Here is a 25,114-nt window from a genome sequence, read left to right as displayed (position 1 = left end):
GAACTAAGTAGGAAGAAAGATGGGGAAAAGATAGGTAGGTAGGCTACCAAGTTAACAGTTATATAGATGGGCAGTATGCAGAGTATCTTAAAATATACACAGATGCATCAAAGACAACAAGTAGTAGAGTGGGGGTGGCATTTATAAGTCCAGAATTAAATGTAATGGTGAATAAAAGAGTAACTGACAAATTATCAGTATATACAGGGGAATTGTTGGCTATTCTTTTAGCACTTAATTGAGTAGAAGAAAAGAAACCGGGTAATGTTTTAGTAGGGTCAGACTCCACTAGTGCATTAGTAAGTATCAAGAATGTACAGTCGCAGGGAAGATTGGATATTGTACTGGAAATATCTCAGGCAATTTACAGAGTCAGTAGAGCAGGAACAACTGTGAAATTTATTTGGATCCCAGCACATATAGGAGTGGAGGGTAATGAATTGTCAGATAAGTATGCAAAAAATGCAACTAATAAGACAGAAGTATGGTAGTAAGTTATAGTAAGGCAGAAGTTAAAAGTATAGTCAAAGGAGAAATTAAAAAGAAATGGCAGGATGAGTGGAATAAAGAAACTAAAGGTAGGCATTATTACAATATCCAAAAGACAGTAGGAAAAATTAGAAGCATGAGCAGAAATAAAAAAGATGAAGATATCATATCAAGGATGAGATTTGGGCACACTGGGCTTAACAGTATACTTAAGATCATGGGAAAGCATGAGACTGGTAGGTGTGAATATTGCGATAGGCAGGAAACAGTAGAACATGTAATGATTGATTGTCCATACTACCAACAGGAAAGACAGATCCTCAACAACAGATTGGAGAGCAATCGTATCAAGCTGGAGTTAAAAGAAATATTGCAGTTGAATTCAGGGAATGTGGGGTATAGGGATATATTTTTATTTCTAGAGGAAACTGGACTAAGTAGAAGAATATAGTCAGGATAGTGTAGTGTTTTAGAAATCCATTCTGATCCACACTCCATTTCAGAAGGTGGCGGTAATGCACCATAAGTTGTTTGCCAACCGCCATAAAACACTAGTAGAAGAAGAAGAAGAAGAAGAAGAAACGTCACCACGTAAAGAGGAAGCCGGCGTTACGTTAGATGACGTCGGTATGTTGTCGCTGTCCCTGCTGAAGCTTTGGAGGAGACTATCTTCAGATGGACTTCTAATATAAACATTTACATTGAAGTTCCTGTCTGTCTCTGCCCGCCTGTCTGTCTGCTGCGAGCTCCATGACTGTCTGTCTGACGAGGATAAGCCAGCCTGCAGGAGCTAACATAGCAGCTAGCTAACTGTCAGGGCTAACTGTTAGCAGGTTACGAGACAGCTCTGCCAGCTGACGTCAGTTTGGTAAGTTAACCTAGCTACCCCCACAGATAGTTATCTTTCTGTTGGCACTAATAACAACTGTCTGTTAATGAGTGAAGTAACAGCCTGGTCCCGTTATCTCTGCTGGATGCTAACGCTAGCTGCAGGTGAAGCGATCTGTTGAAACTGCTTCTCACCAGGTTCATTAACGTTAACGTCCTGGGGCCATGTTCCACAAAACACCTTAAGTTAAGATTTTCCTAAGGGCCCGAGTTAAGGTTTCCATAAAATAAAAGCGGTTGCACAAAACACCCTTGTCCTTAAGGGGGCTAACGTCCTGGTCGAGGCTATCGTCCTGGTAAACTTAACAACGTGGCCACCCGATACGCCGAACTCTATTTAAAAAAGTGTCTGTTTAGTTTGTCCTGGTCATCTGAAAGCAGACAGGTGAGGTACAACATCACTCTAGAGTCTAGACCTTTGTTTTACCTGTCCTGGAGGGTCTTCTGCTAAATTCAGCTAGTCCACCAAGCAGCAATAAAACCACAGCTTTCTTCACTTGACTTGCTAGCCTATAGGCTAGCAAGTCAAGTGAAGAAAGCGACAGACAACAGTTCAGTTCAGTGAAATGAGTTAATAAGGCTGCAACTAATGATTATTTTCATTGTTGATTAATCTGTCGATTATTTTCTCGATTAACGTTAATGGATTAATAGTTGTTTGGTCTATAAAACTTGATGTCAGAAAATTGTGAAAACTGGATAGTTGAGAACCTTCCAAGCGAGTTGGTCCTCAGCGACCTGAGTCTCTCCATCTTGTATAACAGAGATCATGTCCATCAGCCACACCTGAAAAGAAGGTGAAGAGGAGGACTTCCATTCCTTCAGAACAAGTCTTTTGGCGACAGTGTCAGAGATTGTTGCACTGCTGTAGGGAAGTTCAGAGAGGACTCCGAGCAGCCGAAGATGGCGAGTTCTGCCTCCGGCTGTAGGGTTGTCTTGTAGGCCTTCGAGTACCAATCAAATATTTTGGCCCAGAATCCCGTTAATGAAGGGCAGAACCAGAAGGCATGAAATAGTGTGCCTTCTGACCAACACATCTACGTTATTAATTTAAAGTTTCTTGATGATCTGCAAACGGGAAGTTGGTCTGTTGAGAGGAATGAATAACAGAGCTTCCATGTGCGCACGTTATAATAAATCATATTCTTTTAAGCAAATAGTGTTGGATTATTCAGTTGGAAAGGGAATTCTTACGACAACACCCAACTTTTCCACCTCCCTCAAGCGGGAAAACCTTTTTGCGATATTTGGAGGTTTTTCAGAATTTTGCAGCATTTCCACTCAGGTTTTTATGCACAAATTGAAAATTCACCTAAAAACAGGTGGATGGAAACCCAACTTCTGTCTCTCTTTCTCTCTCTCTGTCTCTCTCTCCCCCTTCCTCTCTCGCTCTCTGTCTCATCTCTTTTTCTCTCTTCTCTCTCTCTGTCTCTCTTCTCTCTCTGTCTATCTCCTCTCTCTTTCCCCCATCTCTTTTTCTCTCTCTCTCTCTCTCTCTCTCAGCATGGCGTCTCAGTTTAAAATCCCCAAGAGGAAGCAGCCAGTGGAGGGGGGCTCGACCTACATGCAGTCTCCTCTGTCCCGCCTGCAGGACGATGACAGAGCTTTTAAGGTGAGTTCATCCCCGACAACACATAGCAAACCGTTTATTAACACATTGACTGCCAGACGTTTTTTTCTTGCTGTAGGTAGCTTCTGCCAAGCCGTTTTTTGAGGATTGTGGCTCATTTTACAAGAGCCGAGGATTATTTTCTGCTTGGAGTTTGTGAACATACAATATCTCAAAAGTACTAATAGAATGTGTACTTTCTCTGTCTAAAAGAGTTAGTTTGTAGAGTTAGTAGTTATGTAAGCATTAGGGTTGCACGGTATACCGGTATTAGTATGGTACCGCGGTTCCCTGCCGTTAAAAAGGATACTATACCACGTTAATTTAGTACCGATACTTAAAAAAATGTCATGGGTTGCGTCAGTGTGCGACCGTGGTGTTTGTTAGCGGAGGAGAGAGACACAGCGGCATTACAGTTGAGAGCCTGTCTCCCACCTCACGTGAAGGCAACACAGCCTTGCCTTGAACCAATGGTGACTCGTGAAAAGTGAAAAAAAGCTCTCTCTGACTCTGTCTGCTTCATGTGGGGGCGTGTCGACTTTCCTCTTCCCTCTCTGCTCGCTCTCTGGCCACAGTCCTCACTGCAGCACCCCGACACACAGGACAGACGCAGCGAAAATGGCAGCGGCTTCTTCTAGTCTTGCAAGCCGACCAACGCTTGTAGAAAAAGCAGATGCACGAAGCGAAATATGGAAATATTTTGCTTACGTTGCCGACAGCGAAGGCAAGCCCGTGGACACCTCCAAACCAGTGTGTAAAAGGTGCTTCAACGTGACGCAAGCGAAAGGATCAAACACATCGAACCTGGCTAAACATCTTGCCGACAGGCACCCCGACCTGTTCAAAGAGTTTAAAGACCGACGGGTTAGCGAACGTGAACGATAAACATACATGCCCTCAAATAAGTCCAACGAGTATTGTGTGACAAGCGAACTTGTTTCACTGAAAAAGTTCGCTTGTCACAATAGCCTACTCGTTTACAGTGAAACACGAGGCAATGTGCTGGAGCACAGATCTCTGCCAAGGAGAAAGTCATGACATGTAACGTTTAGGGGAGGGGACATCAGATGACTGCATACCATGTACAATATTTAATAACACTATGGTCCTCAATGCCAGTGTTATTAAAGCTTTTACATGGTAAGCAGTCATCTGATCTCACCTATCCTAATATTTACAATAATCCCAATTATTAATGATATACGAATTCATTGTAAAAACACCTAGCCTACACGTATGGGGGGGGGGGGGGGCTGGGAATACACCACATAATAAGCCTACATTTCAATAGCCTACATTTATGTGTGAAAATAATATATATTACTAGATTAACCATAAATCAGGCACTTCATGTTAATGAAGCTTAGGAGCTGCAAGTACAGAGTACTTTTTTTGGATAAAACAAATAGCTATAATAGTGTAGCAGCTGTGTGAAAATATATTTTATTTATATTATTTATAAGTTTAAACGGTTGACCTTCCTTTAAAATATGTTTACAGGAGAGATTATGTTAATTTTACACTAGATAATAAAAGTTCTAGCATGTTCAGCGCCACACGTGGTGGCAGTAGCCTACTACCAGCATGTAGTAAAATGACTACATGGCTGTGCATTACCTTGTTAAATCAATAAAATAAGTTTTAAGTTCCATGTTTTGTCCCCTCTATTTATTCCAATACTTTTCCTGATGTTTTAGTTTTTTGCCGTGGTATCGTTTCAGTATCGGTATCGAGATACTTAGGCAGGTATCGGTATCGAACTCATAATTTTGGTATCGTGACATCCCTAGTAAGCATTAGCAGTTGAATACAGCATGGTTTTAGCGTCAGAAAAAATATTCAGAGATAAACGGCTTTTTGTGAAATTCGATAGAACTGTCACTTTAACCATTCATTTTTGGCATCAGTAAGACCTAAACAATAGTTTTGAACAGTAATTTCCTCCATAACAGCAGTAAACTTCCCTCTGCTCAACTCCTCCCTCCTGTGGGCGTTCTTTTTGGCTGCAGCGCCATGTCACAAGCACTTTCCTACCTTTGCAAATGCACTTTCTCATACTCTCGACCTCTCAAATAAATTTCTGAATAGAAATTAAATTACTCTAAATTATAGCGAAAAAGAAACAAAAAAGAATGGGTTGAAAATCCCATTCTAAAAGCCTTTTAGAATGGGATTTGTTTCCAATTTGGTGTCGGACTAGGGGGCAGTCCCCGCTTGTCACCAGTTTGCTTTGCTGCTGCTGTGCGGGTGTGAGCCTGTCTGTGCGGCCGCTCTTTGAGGAAGCCCGGCTGGACTCGCCCGCCTCCCGGAGCCCTGGCCGAGAGCTCCGATGAAGCCCCTGCGACTCTGGTCATATTTACGCTGCGTGCCTCAAAGTGTGCTCCATCCGCAATCCACGATGCAAGTTTGCAATCCCGCACCGCCAGCAATCAACGCGAAAACGAAAGCGCCTCCGCCAATCCATTTTAATGAGAATGGAAATGGATCACACTGCTTTTTGCTTGCCTTCCTACTTCCTTGTCGCCACTTAGTGGGTCGGTGGAATGGGTTGTACACGTTGTACACGTCCAATACTTATATAAGATATGTAAAAGGGTTAGATGCACAACCCCCCGTTAAAAAAAAAAAATCGATGCCAAAAACGTGTTTACACGTTGTTGGCAGTCAACAGCTGGATTCTGAAAACGTGTTTACACGTTGTTGGCAGTGAATGTGTTAAGGGGGTGTATCAGGGTTGAGTTCAGCCCCGGCAACATGTAGAAAACAGTTTATTTCAATGGAAACGGCGGTGCTTTGAACACCCTGTTTTTACACAAGCGTTGTTAGATTCACTGTGTACACTATCTCTTTAAACGGCGGGCTTTATGTACACGTCGCTGCTGATTGGGTAACGCCTCAGTAACACCAAAAGAGCGCACCGTACCGTAGCACACGGTGCACGCCATTTTGCAGATTGCACACACCCCTGACCTGACATGCTGGTTCTTTCAACAGGAAACACAGAACGATATTTAAAGCTACATGTATAGTGTGTAACTGTTGTCTCCCCTTCTTAAATTGAGAGTATTACTGTTACAATGTTGTAACAGTAATTAACCTTAATCCTTGTCTCAAACATGCCATGTTGGGTCATTGAATTTGAGGGAATTGGGCCTGGAAAGTCCTTGAAAAGTCCTTGAATTTGATGTTTAACTCATTGACTGCCAGCCACTTTTGGAGAACGGACGCTCCCAGTGCCAGAGTTTCAGAGCGTTTTCAGTGATTTCTCGAGGCCCACAGAATATTGTGTGATATTACTATGTAAACACCGAACACGCACAAAGAACGATGAGACTCTCTTCTATCATCTGCAAAAAAATAGGTTGTTTTGAGCAAAAAGACACGTTTCAAATTAGAAGCTGAGATATTCCGCCTTTTGTGAAATGAAGCATTTCAAGCACATTCACTGAGTCTGAAGCTAATATTTTCTGATGTAGTGACGTGGTGTAGTTGTGTGGTGCCCTGCGTGGCCCACCCCCCTCTCCCCCCCTCAGCTGCAAACTCCTCCCCACACTAACACACAGCCTCACGCACCCAGCGTCTATTTTCGGAGCGCTCCGTTTTTGTGCGCCAGCTCCCAGTGCGACACGGAAAAGCCAAACCGGACTGCTGAGAATGGTTTGGCCCTTCGGCGTCGGGTGCTGCCTTTCTGGCGGCTAATCGTGTGGAGAAACTATGCAGACAGACAGACAGAGGCAGAGGGGCTCAGTTGTGGGCGCGGATTGACTGCTGTTCGCAGCCAACGTCAGCTCCAGACAGAGCAATCTATATGGCTCTGGCTGCAGCATGAGCGGTTTCTCTTTCATCACGGGGCTTTTTCCTGCTGTTTTCCGGACCTTTCTCTAATCTGGAGAGCACTGTCGCCACCTAATGAGTCCGTAAAATAGGTTATACACGTTCAATAGCTACAATATTTGTACAGGAGATGCCTGAGGCTTTGATCCACGTCCCACCGTCAAAAAACGCAATTGAGGAACATACTCGTCCTTGGCACTCTACGTTAATATCTGAATTGACGAACATACTCGTCCTTGGCACTCAATGAGTTAAGGAGTTGATATGAGATATGAGACCGTGAGCGGGTATGGTGACTTGCGTTGTTATGAGTAAGGATTGAAGACAGATAAAGGGGAAGCTTTCCAATTAGTGCTTTGTAAATAAATAAAAGGCAGTGTTGCTCTCTTCGAGCCGTCAGGGAGGGCCAGCCCACTTTTTCATACAGTATACAGTGGTGTGTACAGAAGCCATCACCTGTTATAAAGCGCAGGGCGCTGTGATACACTGCATCCAATGGCTTCAAGGTGGTGGATGAGGCATGCATGTACAATACATCTCCATAATCAAAAACAGACATTATTAATGAATGAACAAGTGATTTTCTCGTATGACACGAAAAGCAAGACATTCCTATATAGAAAACCAATTTTTCTCCATAGCTTTTTTGTGAGATGATCAATATGTACATGGAATTTAAGAGAGTTTAGTGTCCAGCCAAATGCCCAAGTATTTATAGGAATCAACATACTGTATTTGTTCGCCATGAAGCGATTGGATACAAAGACTGTTTTCGACGACAGGGGATTTAGTGAACAGCATCCACTTAGTTTTTTTGAGTTTAGAACTAATTTGAGGTCAAACAGAGACCTTTGGTATGCATCAAATATAGTCTGCAATCTAGTAGGGATGGGCATCGAATTTCGAATTTTCGAATAATCGTTGTTATTATCAAGGTCGACTTTTATAGACCCCTTATACAGCTTGTCAACATTGAGCTGCGCGCGCAACGTGTAGGCAGAAAGCAGTAAGCTTTGCATAGACAGACAGCGAAAACTCTGTCAAAGCCCCGCTGTCAGGACTGCTCTATGCCCATCTGCAACACACAGTTATATTTTAGTTTTAAAATGCAGTTCTCGGCTTACTACCACAGCTTATCGCCTGGTGATAAGCAATGTTATGCATCGAAATTAACGTTGTTTAATGGGACATGTCTTACAGACCCATACGCACTGGCGCTGTCAATTGGCCAAGCCTAGTGGCCGGCAATACATATCGTGCATTCCTTTATAACTGGGGATAGCGTAGATAATTATTCTGTAACTTGCAAAGATATATTGTTATGTTGATAATGCACACAATTCAATGACATTATGTAACGTTACTTGGTCGTTAACTAACCGAGCGATGTGGCTGAGCAGCCTACAGCTACAGGCAGCTTACCTGATTATGAAGAGCACTACAAAGTCGGGCATTTTTAATGATGTCCTCGTTCCAATCAGTTCAACTTAATAATGACATTATTTAACGTTACTTGGTCGTTAACTAACCTAGCGATGTGGCTGAGCAGCCTACAGTTTCAGTTCAGGCAGCTTACCTGATTATGAAGAGCACTGCAAAGTCGGGCATTTTTAACGATTTCCTCTTTCGGCTTGCAACCAAAGACACCTACGGTTAGCATTAAAAGCAGTATGAGTTGACGGGATTCGGTAAAACTTTACTCCTTGCTTTGTTGATAGTGTAACAGACTGTGTTGTGTTGTGTTCTATTGCGTGTGTGCGAGGCTAACCGTAGGTGTCTTTGGTTGCAAGCCGAAAGAGGAAATCGTTAAAAATGCCCGACTTTGCAGTGCTCTTCATAATCAGGTAAGCTGCCTAAACTGAAACTAGGCTGCTCAGCCACATCGCTAGGTTAGTTAACGACCAAGTAACGTTAAATAATGTCATTATTAAGTTGAACTGATTGGAACGAGGACATCATTAAAAATGCCCGACTTTGTGCTCTCATAATCAGGTAAGCTGCCTGTAGCTGGCTGCTCAGCCACATCGCTCGGTTAGTTAACGACCAAGTAACGTTACATAATGTCATTGAATTGTGTGCATTATCAACATAATAATATATCTTTGCAAGTTACAGAATAATTATCTACGCTATCCCCAGTTATAAAGGAATGCACGATATGTATTGCCGGCCACTAGGCTTGGCCAATTGACAGCGCCAGTGCGTATGGGTCTGTAAGACATGTCCCATTAAACAACGTTAATTTCGATGCATAACATTGCTTATCACCAGGCGATAAGCTGTGGTAGTAAGCCGAGAACTGCATTTTATAACTAAAATATAACTGTGTGTTGCAGATGGGCATAGAGCAGTCCTGACAGCGGGGCTTTGACAGAGTTTTCGCTGTCTGTCTATGCAAAGCTTACTGCTTTCTGCCTACACGTTGCGCGCGCAGCTTGCTTTGTTGTCATTGTGACGTAGGCGTATAAGGGGTCTATTATTGAAATTCGAAATTCGATTTTTTTTTTTTTTTTTTTTTTTGAGTGAAATGTTGCATTGTCTCCCCTGATTCTAAGTATAGTCAAATCGCTTGGTTTGAGCAAGTAAAACAATTTTTATAAGCATTTTAAGCAAGGTTTATGGAAAAATGAATGGCGGATGAAATCCCATGAAGAGGGAGAGGGGGTGACTTTGGCACCCCTTTGGCACTCAGACCTGAGTCTACTAAATATTTAATGAACCACTCATGATTATCAAAACTGTTTTTTATTTTCGAAAATGTCAATGTCATGTAACATGTTCTTTACTTCAGTGGTGCAATGCTTGTTTGAGCTAAAAATCCACAGCAGAAGCTTTTTATATTAATTAATAAAGCCGTAGACTTAGAATCAGGGGAGACAATGCAACATTTCACTCACAAAAAAAAAAAAAAACATTTTTATTTTTATTTTCGAATTTCGAATTAAATTCGAATTTGGCCAGCGAATTTCGAATAGTGTTTTTGCTAGAAATGCCCATCCCTACAATCTAGCAGCGTGGTCCCTGGAGTTATGTGGCGCTTTTAAGCTTAATCAGCATTGTGGGAATCTGTTTGACAATGGCAATTGCTTGACTGTAATGGACGCTCATTATGTAAAAGTTACACACTAGTAGGGCTGGGCGAGATGGCGATATATTTCGTCTGGACGATAGAAAATGTATTTCGTCTCATATGATGCTCTATCGTTTATATCGTTGTGTTGCAAATCACACTCTTTATGGCAATATTGTCCGTCATTTGGATGACGCTGTGCTTTCTTCATTCTGTTTTCTTTTTTACTCACGTCCACAGTCCACACACGCACGTCAAACAAGCCCCTTGCGTCCCTTTATAAGTTGCACAAATCAGCCGGTGAGTAGGCTAAAGAGCAGGGAGATGTTACTTCCACTCCGTCCGCCACTTTGATGCGACTGGCCACTGATGTCATAGCTCTGTGACGGGCCACTGATGATGTCATCACCGTCATCGCCCGGGACTCTGCAACTGAGGGGTCTGGGTCCTCTATCGACCAGAACTCTCAGAGACTGTTGCACAGCCTTAGGGAAGTCCAAAGATTAAAGGGATTTCTGAACCAAACCATCGACCTAAATTTTCTAATACTTGAGTCCATAATTGTCTGACCAAATTACACTCCCAAATACAATGTAGGAGAGTTCCCGTTTCAGTTTCACAATTCCAACACAAATTATTATTTAACAACTTCATTCTGTGTAGCCTCGATGGTGTGTAGTAGTATCTATGCATTATCTTAGGTATGCATGGTTGCGATGGAATGAACCTTTTCACTTTGATCATTAGTAGTATTGATATTATGAGTGTTATTGTTCTCATTATAGTTATGTTGCAGACTCAGACACAGTAGGTGGACTTCATTAATGCCACTTCTTTTCATTCTCCTGTAAACAGAAAAGCTGGGACACGAACACTAACAGAGGCTGCTGGCCTGACAGAGTGCATGCTGGGAACGGCTTGGGCTCCAGACTGGAGAGAGAGAGGTTGGTATGATGTCCACTCTGTTTTTTGTCTCTCCTGATTCTGAATATAGCTGAATCGCTTGCTTTGACCAAGTCAAACTCTTTTCATAAGGATTTTTCCCAATGAATGGGGAATGAAATCTCTTTGGTCCCATGCTGAACCCTGAAGAGGGTGTGACTTTGGCAGTCTGTAGTCAGAAAAACTGTGATGTGCATTGTTTTTGGAAATATGACTCGTATACTGTACAGTCTCTAGCAGTGTATGATTAAACTTTTCCCCATGGTCTAGTGTTAAAAAAGCAAACGAAAAACAATAAATGGTCATATCGAATCGCAATACTTGTAGAATCGCAAAACATATCGAATCGGCACACAAGTATCGTGATGGTATCGAATCGGTAGATAAGCATATTGTCCCAGCTCTACTATTTTATGTTGAACACCGAACAACATCGAATTATGGAAGAAAGAAACCATCAAAATGAAGTTTCCACATTTACACAGGGTACCCGTGGGGTCTTAAATGTATTAAAAAAACAATTTAATCTAATATTATATTCTATAATACTTAAAATAAGGCCTTAAAAATAAAGTACAGTAGAGTACTCTACTGTATTCTACTGTACAGTAGGGTACTAGAGTACTGTACAGTACAGTCAACGTAGTGACATTGTGGGGGGCGCCCATGGGGTGGTGCACTAGTTGGAAGAAATTCCGTCAAGGCGTTTGTGAGATATCGCGTTAACGAACTTGAGAATGGTGTTTTTGAGGTCACAGTGACCTTGCACTTTGACCTTTGACTACCAAGATGTAATCAGTTCATCCTTGAGTCCAAGTCGACATTTGAGGCAAATTTGATGGAATTCCGTCAAGGCGTTCCTCAGATATCGTGTTAAAGAACATCGGACGGACAACCCCAATCCATAATGCGTAAACCCCAAACTCTCCTTTAAGAGCAGCACTACATTGAAACACACTGTGTGTGTGTGTGTGTGTGTGTGTGTGTGTGTGTGTGTGTGTGTGTGTGTGTGTGTGTGTGTGTGTGTGTGTGTGTGTGTGTGTGTGTGTGTGTGTGTGTGTGTGTGTGTGAATAACAGGGCAGACCACTCCACAAAAAGCACATGGAGCCACCAATCAGGATCTGGGATGCCGTCACACCACCCAAGACAAAGGCCGGCTGAGTCCTCCTGCATTTCAAACGGGTCAGTTTATATCCGTTATGTCACTTGACATGATATCCAGGGGTTAATGAGGGCCAGGATGATCAAAGACGTTGTTCCGGCACCTTCCATTAGTAAGTCAATTAATTTTATTGGCCGTTTCATACAGATTTTTCTCCCATTTCCTCCCCAATTGTACTTGGCCAAATCCATCCACATGTGCAGTCGCCAGCTGTTTCTTTTCACCTGACAGCGAGGAGTTTCACCAGCAGAACATAGCGCGTGGGACGATAGTGCAGTGACCAGGACACACATACATACATGGAACTGTATACATGGAACTGTATAATCAGCGGTACCTCAGGAGGTCCCTGAAGATCATCAAAGACACAAATCACCCCCACAACAGCCTGCTCTCCCTGTTACCCTCAGGGAGGAGATACAGGGTCCCAAAAGCACGAACAAATCGCTTGAGAGACAGTTTCTTCCCGCAGGCCACGAGACTCCTTAACACTCATAAATAGACAATCATGTAGCAGCTGCAGTGCAGCTGCAGTGCATTACGTATGTTCAATTATGCCTAGGTTATTTGCACATGTACAAACAGAAGATTTAATTACGTTTAAATATTGCTTGTTGTTCTCTTGTTTCTTTTTTTTTGTCTCTTTGGACTGTTATTTTGCACTATGTTGTAACGGAGCCTACAGCACAAGAATTTCACACGTGATACTTGTACTACGGAGTGACAATAAAAAATCTTGAAAACATTCTTAAGCCAGCTTCCCACCCGCAGACACGGCCAATTGTGCCTGTATGGACGCCAGACCAAACCGGAGGTAACACGGGGGATCGAACCTGTAACCCTCAGTCATGTTGGTAGGCAGGGAATCTTTCGCCGCACTACCCGGATGCCCGTAATGTTGAAGTTGAACACTTTATACATTTTCTGGGGTTCTCCCTCAAGGACCCCTGCACTGGTGGTCCCCAGACCCCATGTTGAGAACCATGGAATAGGTGTATATTGTATAATGGCATGGAAGTCAAGTTACCAACCTGCTCTTGCCTGTTCTTTCCTGCAGATGGCGTCCTATGCGAGCGTCAGACAGACTGCTGCAGCCCAAAAGGAAGGTGGAGGCTGTCTCTCCACCACAGAAGAAGAGGAGCACCTCCGAGTACAGCGGTGAGGCCAAGATCTCATGGTGTCAAGTCCAAGTCATTTTTTCCCCCAATATTTTATTTTAATTTTTTTGCAGAACAATAAACAAACAAGACAAACAAGCTCAGACACAGGAAAACAAAAAACAAACAAAAAAAAACATCTTTGACATTTAGTATTGTAACGTGGTGCTACCAGCCCCATAAGGCGCCCATGTGCCTGTACAGATAGATAGATAGATAGATAGTTTTTATTTCTGTGTCGTGCCATTTCTGGCCCATCCCACATGGGATTACAAGACACCAAATTATATATAAACATAATCATAACATAACATCCGGTTGTACAAACAAAATAAATAAAGTATATAATATATACACATATGCATGACATATACATACACATATACACACTTACTGTACATACATACACTTTTTTTTTTTTTTTTTTCTTCTTTTCCTTGTCTTACATTGCCTTTTCCTGATAAAGAGCTTTTTTTCTCATGTCCCAGGCTTTTTCCAAATAACACGCCAGTCCAAAAGTTTCATATGTAAACAACCAACTCAAATTATATGCATCATCATTATTAAGAAAATCAAACTCTGTTTTTATTTTACTGAACAAAATATAGCGCGGTTCACTGTAAAAAGGACAATAAAAAACAAAATGAAACTCATTTTCTATGTCATTTAAACAACACATTGGACACACCCGCTCTTCTTCTTCCAATCTGACATACCGTCCAGTTTCGATCATAAGCGGTAAAATACCAGATCTCAGCTGGGCACATAAAGCTCTCTGCTTTTTTGATAAATTATAATTAACATAATTTTCAGTACCAAAATCATGTTTAATCATACGAAACGTACGTAGCTTTGGTTTAGTCCATATATCCTCAGCCCATCGCACCTTATACTGAGTAAACAAAGATTCTCTAAGTATAGCAATGTTGATTTTGCTGTTATTGAAAAATGCCTCACCAAACCCAAAGCTAAAAAATAATGCTTGCACATCTCTTGACCAACAGCCATTAATTTGTTTATCCCACATAAAAATCATTCTTGCTAGCCTGTTTCCCTCCATATCAAGCAACCTATTCCACAGCTGAGCCATACATATTTTCCAGCGAGCCTCACCTGGTTCCCATCCCATGTCCCCTGCTATAGCTAACTTTGGAGCATATTTGTGTGCACCTAAAAAATATCTCATTGCACTGTTTTGGACTGAGTCACATATAGAGATGTTTCGTAGGCCCCGAGCCCCAGCAGAATAATCCAGCACAGGACATACACAAGCTACAAAGAGTTTGGAGTATGTTTGGAAACTCATATCCTTCAGGTTTTTGCTCTTACCTATAATTCCCCCCAAGGCTCTAGTTGCTGATTCAGCCAGAACTGTGACACCTTTTTTTAAATTCATGTGCTCATCAAAATAAAGACCCAGATATTTATATGAATCCACATAATTAAGTTTATGTGAACCAACTTTAAACTGATAGGTGCTACGGGTACATAAGGGGTTCCTGAAATGAATAATTTCTGTTTTCTTTTTGTTAATGACCAATCTCCATTTTTTACACCAGTCATTAGTATATGAAAGCATTTGTTGCAGTTTTTCTTCCGATGGTGCCAATAGAACAATATCGTCAGCATACAAAAGAATACTTGTCATTTCTTTTCCACACATTATCCCACAACTTAAAGCATTAATTTCTTTGGCCAAATCATTGATGTAGAGAGCGAATAATGTGGGAGACAGGGAATCCCCTTGTTTGACCCCTAATGATGTTGAGAACCAGTTGGTGCAAAATTCATTTACTCTCACACATGCTATGGGATCACAATATATGTACAAGATATTATGCATGGGATCCTACGAAAGGGGTCCATGGAAAACCATCCAGGAAAGCCGTCCATCACCTCTGGCCTCAGTCACTAGTCATTCTTCACTTTGTCAAAGTAAGCCAAAAAGGAGTCCCAGATATTTGAGAACCTTCTAAATGAGTTGGCTCTCACGAACCTCAGCCTCTCCATCTGTATAACAGAGATAATGTCCATCAGCCACACCTGAAAAGAAGGTGAAGAGGAGGACTTCCATTCCTTTAAAATTAGTCTTTTAGCAACAGTTGTCCCCAGCGTCAGAGATTGCTGCACAGCTGTAGGGAAGGAAGTTCAGAGAGGACTCCGAGCAGCCAAAGATGGCTAGTTCTGCCTCCGGCTGCAGGGTTTTCAAGTCCAAGTCATTAAAGTCAAGTCCCAAGTCTAAATGTAGAACAGCAAGTCAAGTCAGAACAAGTCCACTATCAATGTAATCATATCTTAAAGAAAACTAAATATCTAGGACTTTTCTATGCAATATGGTTTTAATAGGATAAAAACTGGGTAAGAGCATTGTGAGTTTGATTTCTACAATCAGTTTCAACAAATTCAATCATTCCCTACAAATTCAGAAAACATCATTTAAATTCAGTATTCCGCTGGAACAAATCTCATCACTTTCAATCTTTACACAAACACAAGATATCAAGTCAAGACTTTAGAAACTTTTCAGGTCATCAAAGCAGTGTTGTAGTTGAGGCACTGCTGTATATCTCAAGTGCAAGTTGAGTCTGGAGTCCCCAGTGTTCAAGTCCAAGTCCGAGTATGCACCTTAGAAGAGTCAAAGTCGAGTTAGCGTTCCCTGCGTCCGAGTCTGGAGTTACTGAACATGAGCGTGAATCCACCACATGCCTGTGGTGACACAGGGTGGGCGGAGCTAACACAATAGACTCACTCTGTAGGTTACTGTAGGTAACTCTTGTGTGAAGTAGGATACAAGCTACTTTTTTTCCGGTCTCTGCTAGCATTATGGGTGGCTACTATGGCCTAACAAACTGAGTAATAGTCACATAATAACACTGTTTGGCTCTCACCTGCAATTACCACTCATCACCAATAGGTGTCACCCAAGAGAACAAAACTGAAATCTTCCATATTATCACTTTAAGTCTTCTTTTCATGCATCAAGTCAAGTCTCAAGCAATTATAACTGGAGCTCCACGAGTCCAAGTCATGTGACTGGAGTCCCCCCGCCTCTGGTTCCAGGTGTTTGTCAGTCTGTCTGAAATGTGCATTATATTAAATGTGTTGTGCGTTTCCCTGCAGGTTACTTCCCTGTCAGAGGCAGACCTGTGGACTCTCTGCTGCCCCTGCAGGATGCTGGGAGGGACACAGCCGAACCAGACCGGCCCCAGGTAAGAGGACTGCGCTCAGCTCCACTGTGACCAGACGCGCTTAGCTTCACATCGCTCTGAACACAGTCACTCAACTAGAGCTGCCTGCAACCATTAATGGTCATTGTGAGAACTTATGGAGCAATGTGTTTTAACAGCAACCCACGTTTTAGAAAGGAAGCCATGTGAAGGTACACATGTGAGCCTTTAACTTTGAAATTCCCTCAAATGGTGGCTCCCCTGGTAGCACGCGTACGACGGAGGCTCTGTCCTTCGCACGGCCGATGCAGGTTCCAATCTGACCCGAGGTCCTTTGCCACATGTCATCCCCGTTCTCCCCACCTTTCCTGTCGGTCTACTGTCCTATCTAAATAAAATCTCTCAAATGATTAAGTGAAAAACAGATTTTTGGTGAGTATGCAGTCAAGGTTATACTGAACTCAAATATATTAGGCCCCTTTGGGGGGTGGCTTGCTTGGGCCTTTGGGGGGCACCAAAAACTTCTCTATGCAGGAAAAACCCTGACATTGTTATTTTAGGAAATTGTTGTGGGCAGCTGGAAGTCCAGACTGATACGTACACTGTCAGTACACTTAATTTTGACAGAAAGTTTAGATTTAGTTTTAACCATAGGTGTAGTGCTGTGGGAACGCAGGGGAACGGTGCTCCCACACTTCTCCAAGATGTATGTGTGTGTGTGTGTGTGTGTGTGTGTGTGTGTGTGTGTGTGTGTGTGTGTGTGTGTGTGTGTGTGTGTGTGTGTGTGTGTGTGTGTGTGTGTGTGTGTGTGTGTGTGTGTGAGAGAGAAAGATCAGTCATGTCATGCAAGGGGGGAGCCAATAAAATGAGTGAAACTGGGCAAAATTGTCGTTCTGTTCGGCCCCCAGCTCTCAGCAAAATGTGGCCCTTTGTGAAAAGTAATTGGGGACCCCTGGTCTAGTTTTAGTTTGACTAAATATCATAAGATTTTAGTTGGCTAAAATCTAACAGGCTTAGTTAAAGTGTAATGCATTATTTAAATGTTTCTCATAAATTTGCAAACCCATTAGGAAGATCAATTAATCTGTTATTATGGAATGGTATTAAGGTTTGAATGTGCAATACAGATGCAGATTTAGCCGTTTAACGTAGTCTTTTCCTGTGATTGGATCTCTTCACAATCCGTCCCTCCATTCCCGTCATTTGTTTTGACGAAAATGTCAATAGATTTCCTCGTAGTTTTTCTCATCACAACTTTGTTTGTATTTAGTTAACATCTAGTTTTCATCAGTGAAAAAGGGTCGTTTTAGTCTAGTTTTAGTTTTAGTCAACAAAATGAACACTGATACATAGAGTGAAACAGGATGTGAGGTCACATGATCAGGATGGCTTTAACCAGGCTAGCTGTTCCACATGACTGGACCTTGTTGTTGCAGAGAGAAAGGAGCATCTCTCCTGAGCAGAGCCAGGCAAGGAGGAGCCCGTCCCCTGGGACCTCCGGCAGGAGGAGCCCGTCCCCTGGGACCTGCGGCAGCATCTCGAGGAGGAGCCCGTCCCCTGGGACCTCCGGCAGCATCTCGGACGATGACTTTGTGTCCTCGGACAAAACAAGGAGCAGAGCTTTGCAGCCCCGGAATGGATTATCTTCCTCTTCCTCTGTTTCTGCTGTCCCCAAGACGTCTGTCACGCAGGGTTCCTACGCAGGTTTGGAAAACTTGAAAAAGTCTTAAAAACGAATTTGATCATTTCCAGGTCTTGAATAGTTTGGGAATTTGAAAAAAAAAAGTCTGGAAAATGTTGTGGTTCAGGTCCGATACAGATAGCAAGCAGTGGAGGACTCGCACACAGAACTATAGACAAGACAAAAAGTCTTAAAAAGTCAGATCCATTTTATTGTAGGATCGGCACAAATTGGCAGCAAATGTTTCAGTCCTAGTTGGACTATCGTCAGTGCAGTACTGGGAGGCCCTGGTGGCAGTGTCTTTGTAGAGTTCTCAATCAAGCTGGAGAGCTTAATTAGGCACACCTGGAGGAGCCTCACATGGGGCAGGTAATCAGCACAGCTAGCTCATGTTAGACAAATCATATCAATCAATCACATATCCATACCTATACATGAACCAGAGGTCTAAAGGTAAGTATATACATTATTAGATTATAGGCCATGGGACTAGTAGTGCATACAGACATTCACAAAAAGCAGGCCATTTCGAGTTCTTCATTCAAGCCATTGGGGTGCAATGTTTTGAGATAATAGATCCATTTACACTCGCACTGTACAAGTGCTTGGTCGACAGGTCCGATACACACATAATTCTAGCTTTTATGTTGTTGAGTCACTTTGAGTCTGCAGTTTGAGTTGATGATCAGAATAATGTTCAGATAGAGGGATGCTCTTATGAGCCAGCTGCTGTCAGCATGCATTATATCAAATACGCTGCACCAAAATCACATCTATTCAAGAACATAGCTCTGCACCAAAATCACATCCAGTCAAGAACATAGCTCTGCACCAAAATCACATCCAGTCAAGAACATAGGTGACAGCTCCTGGGGTTTCGACCCACAAGTAGGCCGAGGTCATTTTTCAGTTTTTTACCGATTCTGAAACGGCAGAACTGTAAGCTTTCAAATGATGTCACACATTGTAATCTGAAAAAAAATGAAGGAGATATGCTTATTTGAATGTTCACACTCTGAAAAGCAAGAAGCTGAGAAATCAACCCTGAAAAAAGTTGGACAAGTTTTTCACACCTTGCAGCCAGGTAAGGGGGAGTGGACAATAGCTCCTCATTTACATTAACCACTCCCAAACCATTTCAGCTGTCAGTCTCTGTCAGATGGGTTGTGTGCACGACTACACAGCCCAGTGACAAAAAGAAAACAAAAAAACACTTCTCTTAAGTTAGCGGTTCTCAAAGTGGGGGTCCAGGGACCCCCCCAGGGGTCCCCAGCAAAAACGGGGGTACTTTATTTTCACTATAATTCCATCCATAAGTAACAGAACGATAAAAGCAAAGATGTTATGAAGTGGGGCTCTATGGTCTAATTTTTGTCAGTTTAGGGGTCCTTGATTTGAGTTGTAGGTAAGCAGATTCCAGGCGTACTGGGTTAAATGGATGCAATACTTTCCTGCCATTGTAGTTGGAAAAACAGCCATGTTCTCATGTCCTCCTGACTACAGTGTGCGTGCAGCGCTTCATGTCCTCCTGACTACAGTGTGCGTGCAGCGCTTCATGTCCTCCTGACTACAGTGTGCGTGCAGCGCTTCATGTCCTCCTGACTACAGTGTGCGTGCAGCGCTTCATGTCCTCCTGACTACAGTGTGCGTGCAGCGCTTCATGTCCTCCTGACTACAGTGTGCGTGCAGCGCTTCACCAGGTGATCTCAAAAACACCTATCGGTTTTATAATTCTGTCCATTTTCTGAACGGATAAGTGTGGCCACAGCCTAGCTAGCAACGATAGCAACCAGCAGGCTAGCTAGATCAAGCGAGCTATCAAAGAGTATTGAAGGCAAGAGTCGACAACTGTATGCTTTAATTTAGACAATAGCGCTACCACCATTTTGGCGCGAAAACGTCTCCTTGGCCAACGAGAGCAACAACAACAAAGATGGGCCAAAATGGCTTCTCTTTGCGTTTACAATGCATTAACTGTCACTTCTTAATTTAAGTCATTTGCTAACGTTAGCCAGAGCCATCCACAAACTGTTTGTTTGGCGATAAACACACAACACAGACAGACAGACAGCCGTGCACGCGCAGACACACACACACACACACACACACACACACACACACACACACACACACACACACACACACACATGTTAGATATGAAACTCACCCTAACACAAAGATCATCTCACAGGAAACACTACAGTTCTCGGGTGGCAATGATGCATTCCGTCGGTCTTGTGAATTCTGCGCGTCCTCCATGTGTGAGGTAAAGCGGCCCGGCAGTACTCGCAGAAGTTAATCCGTTCAGCATTCGTCAGTGACTTCATCCATGTTGTCCTGGGTTAATCAGAGAGTGGACCCCAGCTAAAGCAGTCAGACCCATGTCACACAGAGACACAGCCCCTGGGAGTGGGAGGCAACAAAGAATCTCGTGGCTACTCCGATGTAAACAAAAGTTGAGCCAATCGAAATTCTGTATTATATACAAGAGTGAGCCTTTTTTTCAGCTCGTTTCCAGAACTAAAACAACTCAAGTTTTATTTAACAAGATTCATGTATTTAATGACCCCCAAACATCTTTATTTTATATGGAATGGATAGTTCAAATAAGCTATGGTGTACTAATGTAAAAAAAAATAGAAAAACACATTTTTTCAAGAAATAGACTTTAGATCCCCCTAGTGGAAAACTGAAACAGCCGAGTTGTGGTCCCGAGCGCCAGGAAGTTTCACATAGGGTCTGCACCAAAATCACATCCAGTCAAAAGCATAGGGTCTGCACCAACATCACATCTAGTCAAGAACATAGTGTCTGCACCAAAATCACATCTAGTCAAGAACATAGGGTCTGCACCAAAATCACATCTAGTTAAGGACATAGGGTCTGCACCAAAATCACATCTAGTTAAGAACATAGTGTCTGCACCAAAATCACATCTAGTCAAGAACATAGGGTCTGCACCAAAATCACATCTAGTTAAGAACATAGTGTCTGCACCAAAATCACATCTAGTCAAGAACAGTGTCTGCACCAAAATCACATCTAGTCAAGAACATAGGGTCTCCACCAAAATCACATCTAGTCAAGAACATAGGGTCTCCACCAAAATCACATCTAGTCAAGAACATAGTGTCTGCACCAAAATCACATCTAGTCAAGAACATAGTGTCTGCACCAAAATCACATCTAGTCAAGAACATAGGGTCTCCACCAAAATCACATCAACAACATACGGTCTGCACCAAAATCACATCTAGTCAAGAACATCGTGTCTGCACCAAAATCACATCAACAACATACGGTCTGCACCAAACTCACACCCAGTCAAAAACATAGTGTCTGCACCAAAATCACATCTAGTCAAAAACATAGGGTCTGCACCAAACTCACACCCAGTCAAAAACATAGGGTCTGCACCAAAATCACATCTAGTCAAAAACATAGGGTCTGCACCAAAATCACATCCAGTCAAAAACATAGGGTCTGCACCAAAATCACATCTAGTCAAGAACATAGGGTCTGCACCAAAATCACATCTAGTCAAGAACATAGGGTCTGCACCAAAATCACATCTAGTCAAGAACATAGGGTCTGCACCAAAATCACATCTAGTCAAGAACATAGTGTCTGCACCAAAATCACATCAACAACATACGGTCTGCACCAAAATCACATCTAGTCAAGAACATGTCTGCACCAAAATCACATCACCAACATACGGTCTGCACCAAAATCACACCCAGTCAATAGCATAGGGTCTGCCGGGAGTTTAAAAATGGAAAGCGTGTAGGAACCCTGCCAATCATCTCACATATTCTGATATTTGCGGCTGTGAAGAACAATCTTCATCTATATACAGTGATATGACCTAGTTAGCAGGGGCAAAGTGTCTATATATAAGTGTAAATCACAGACAACAGAACACCAGACAACATCTTGGACAAATCATGGTCTGGAAAAGTATGTTTTCTTGTTTCCTTTCTCTTGTTTCTGTTATATTGTATGATTTGTACAGATTATTATTCCTGTCTCTACCCACACATTATTTTGTTGTTGTTTTCATTTTGTCTGCTTCTGTTGTTGAAAATTGTGCAAATAAAAATAAAAATGGAAATGTTGAATGTAAAATGTGCAGGAACCCTGGTCCCAAAGAAGTGCGTCCGCAAGATGTCCATCCCTGAGAGGAACGGGCAGGAGAGACGGCTGACCCTCAACAGGATGTCCTGGCTGGCTTTCAGAGGAAACCTGAGGGAGAGAGAGAGCACTGTGTCTAGGTCCCACCAGCTCAGGCTCAGCAGACCAAAGCAGCAAGCTCAGTTAGAGCCCAGTGAGTATGACGAGGACTTCAGGAAAACTCCAAATCACTCAGTGATTCTGGGATCTGGATATAAAACACTAGTCCTTCTGAATTGACAGATGTACAACATTTAAAGCTATCGATAAAAAGAAATGCGTGAAAACGGCTTAGCGAATCTTTAACCAAACATGCACTTTTAGCGAAGGAAGACAGAAGATAACCAGTGGGGATAACAGGCGACTGACATCCAGAATTGATATTTTATTCACTTGAGTAACCTCTCCGTGGATTATATATATGCCGAATTGAAGAGTTGCGCCTGGCAATCTATTTCATGTACCGTAAATTCCGGACTATAAGCCGCAACTTTTTCCCCGTTTTTTGGCCTTTTTTGGCCCCTGCGGCTTATATAACGGTGCGGCTTATCTATGGATTTTTTCAAAAAAAAATAAAAAATCTCTTTTTTAGCACTCTTTCTAACTATAAATCCTATATAACTATAATAAGTTTTAATTTCCTCTCTTGCCCTCTTTTCACCACACTGTATGACACTGTGTGCACTGTAAAAAACAACACAGGTGGTGTTGTGTTATGTTGTTTTGTTGAAATGTTAATAAATGGGAGCTTCCTCAAACAGCCATCTCTTTCCCGACAATCCCCTCTGTGCATGAACCCTTACATATGGTAATTAAACATTAAAACACAAAAAAAAAAAAAAAAAATACCATTAAAACACCCGCGGCTTATAGTCCGGTGCGGCTTATATAAGAAAAAAATAGTCAACTTTGCAGGTGCGGCTTATACACCCGTGCGGCTTATAGTCCGGAATTTACGGTAGTCCTACCTCTGTATAATCAAGAAACGTTAAATCAATAGTGTCAATGTTTTTCATAGCGAGACAACAGCACACACGCATGGGTGTAGCAGATCAGGAGAGGCATAGCCTACAGCAGACCACTTTTTCCATCATGTTTTCTCTTTAGACTACCTCACATTTATTTGTGGAACGAGATTAATTCCCTCGTTTTAGGGTGTGACTGGTGTCTGGCGATGTTTTAATCACATCAATCAATGCACCTCCTCTTCAACCAACGCGCATAACGTAATGGCTGGAAACTCGCATAATTCAGCATTTTCTTTTGCCGACTTTCTGAATACCATGATGAGTTCATGATACCTTTGGATCACGGAAGGCAAATGAGGGAGAAGGCTCATCTCGCAGTCACCACCATTGCAGATTTAACGTCCAAAACAGCAGCAACATTGTGGATGTGAGTGGATCTACGTTTACTAGTTTAATATTATCAATTGCCTGGCCTCCCAGGATACCTCGTATTGTTGCATTTTAAAGCAACAATACGAAAAAAATGGTCAAACAATGTGCATGGTGTAAATTTTACCCCATGCACATTGTTTGACCATTTTTTCAACTTATAAATGTATAAAACATCATAAAACCAGAGGAAACTCGCGTTTTCTAGTGCTTCTCTATGGAACTATAAGCTGAAAATGTCCGAGTGTATTGTAGAGCTGCGCGCGCTGTGATTGGCTCGTCTGCGTTCGGGGCGTGGCTTAGCGATAGGTCAATTGTGCGTCGTGCGCCGTGAGCGGAGCCCCTCACCTTATTATGGTAGTGAGTTTCCAAACCCACCATGCAATAAATGCAGTGTTTCCATTACAACATATTATTTTGTTCAGTTACGATGCTTTCAACACACAAAATAACTATTTACTCCCTAGTTAATCTTTCGGTCAAATATTACTTTTGCATTGTGTTGAATTAATTTCTCTCTTTGCAGTGTGACACCTCAGCTGGCAGCACTGTCATGTCTGTTTGCGTGGTTGATTGTATCATCCAGTTAACCTAAATGTCTCCCCTCTCTCTGTCTGTCTGTCTTTCTCTCTCTCTCTCTCCCCCCCTTTCCTCTCCCAGTTGTTCTGTCGAGTGAGGAAGAAGAGTGTGAGGCTGATGAAGGAGAGGGTGAGAAGCAGAGGTCAGACAGCCCGGGCTGGGCAGAGTCTGTCTGTCCACAGCCTCCAGTCACAGAGCAGAGCCAGGTACAGTTCTGTCTGCTCTCTCTTGTCTAATGGCCCTTTTCCACCGCAGGTAGTAGCGCGATCCCGCTCCGCTAGACTCGATAAATTGTCTCATTCCACCGGTTAAAACCGTCCCAGCCCGGGTTGTATTGGGGTCGAGTCGTGCTACTTTTCGTACCTGCCTCGTCGGGGTTCTTTTCTTTGAACCCGGTACCATACGGTGACGTGAAAACATTGTTGACGACTGATTGGTCAGGCAGAATCGTGTTTACTCTATCTAGTGACTGTCAATGCAATGCTGCATAGTGCATACCAGTTTAGTGGGCTTACCTTCTCTTCTGTTATGTATATTTCCATCAGTCTTTTGTGTTGCTGCCTTCGCCTCTGGTGAAATAAAATCTTGGCGGTGGTTTCAATTGTTTTTAGTGTGAAAAAAGTCTGCTGCTCAGGAAGCTCCTGAGTGCAGCGCTCCGCTAGGCCGCAGCGGGTCTTTCGTGAAGCCGCGGTCTTGCCTGGTGAGAGGCCAACGGGGTACAGGCTTCACACTCTGTCTGTAGCGCCTCTCCCGTCCCCGCGCAGCGCAGCGCATGCATCTCCTGGCCGATTGTCACATTTGCCCATGTACACTGTAGGTCATTTAGAGGCACCAGTATTTCATAAACAGTTTAAAAGTTCTGTGGATGGATTTAATTGTAACGTTATGTTATAGCCTACTTCGGCTATAAGCGAAGGACAGATATGCGGTCGCTATGACGACCAGCTGTGGGCGGGGGTGGGCGG

General features: G+C 42.7%; 1 protein-coding gene across 2 annotated transcripts in view; it reads left to right on the top strand.

The window, feature by feature from the left end:
• Positions 1-1,184: 1,184 nt before the first annotated feature.
• Positions 1,185-25,114, top strand: part of LOC310773714 (sentrin-specific protease 7-like) — a 54,941-nt gene continuing 31,011 nt past the window's right edge. For both annotated transcript variants that reach the window (XR_014552554.1, XM_083633647.1), the window contains exons 1-9: positions 1,185-1,357; positions 2,881-2,989; positions 10,746-10,834; positions 11,911-12,015; positions 13,053-13,153; positions 16,273-16,361; positions 17,756-18,023; positions 22,136-22,327; positions 24,231-24,355. Coding sequence is in view for 1 of the 2 variants with exons in the window: in XM_083633647.1 (XP_083489773.1) it covers positions 2,882-2,989; positions 10,746-10,834; positions 11,911-12,015; positions 13,053-13,153; positions 16,273-16,361; positions 17,756-18,023; positions 22,136-22,327; positions 24,231-24,355 (1,077 nt within the window). In the remaining variant the exon portion in view is untranslated. The remainder of the gene's footprint in view (positions 1,358-2,880; positions 2,990-10,745; positions 10,835-11,910; positions 12,016-13,052; positions 13,154-16,272; positions 16,362-17,755; positions 18,024-22,135; positions 22,328-24,230; positions 24,356-25,114) is intronic.

Source organism: Poromitra crassiceps (genome assembly GCF_964638095.1).
Source record: "Poromitra crassiceps genome assembly, chromosome: 3".
Classification (NCBI taxonomy): domain Eukaryota; kingdom Metazoa; phylum Chordata; class Actinopteri; order Beryciformes; family Melamphaidae; genus Poromitra; species Poromitra crassiceps.
This window is presented reverse-complemented; position numbering and strand designations above follow the sequence as displayed.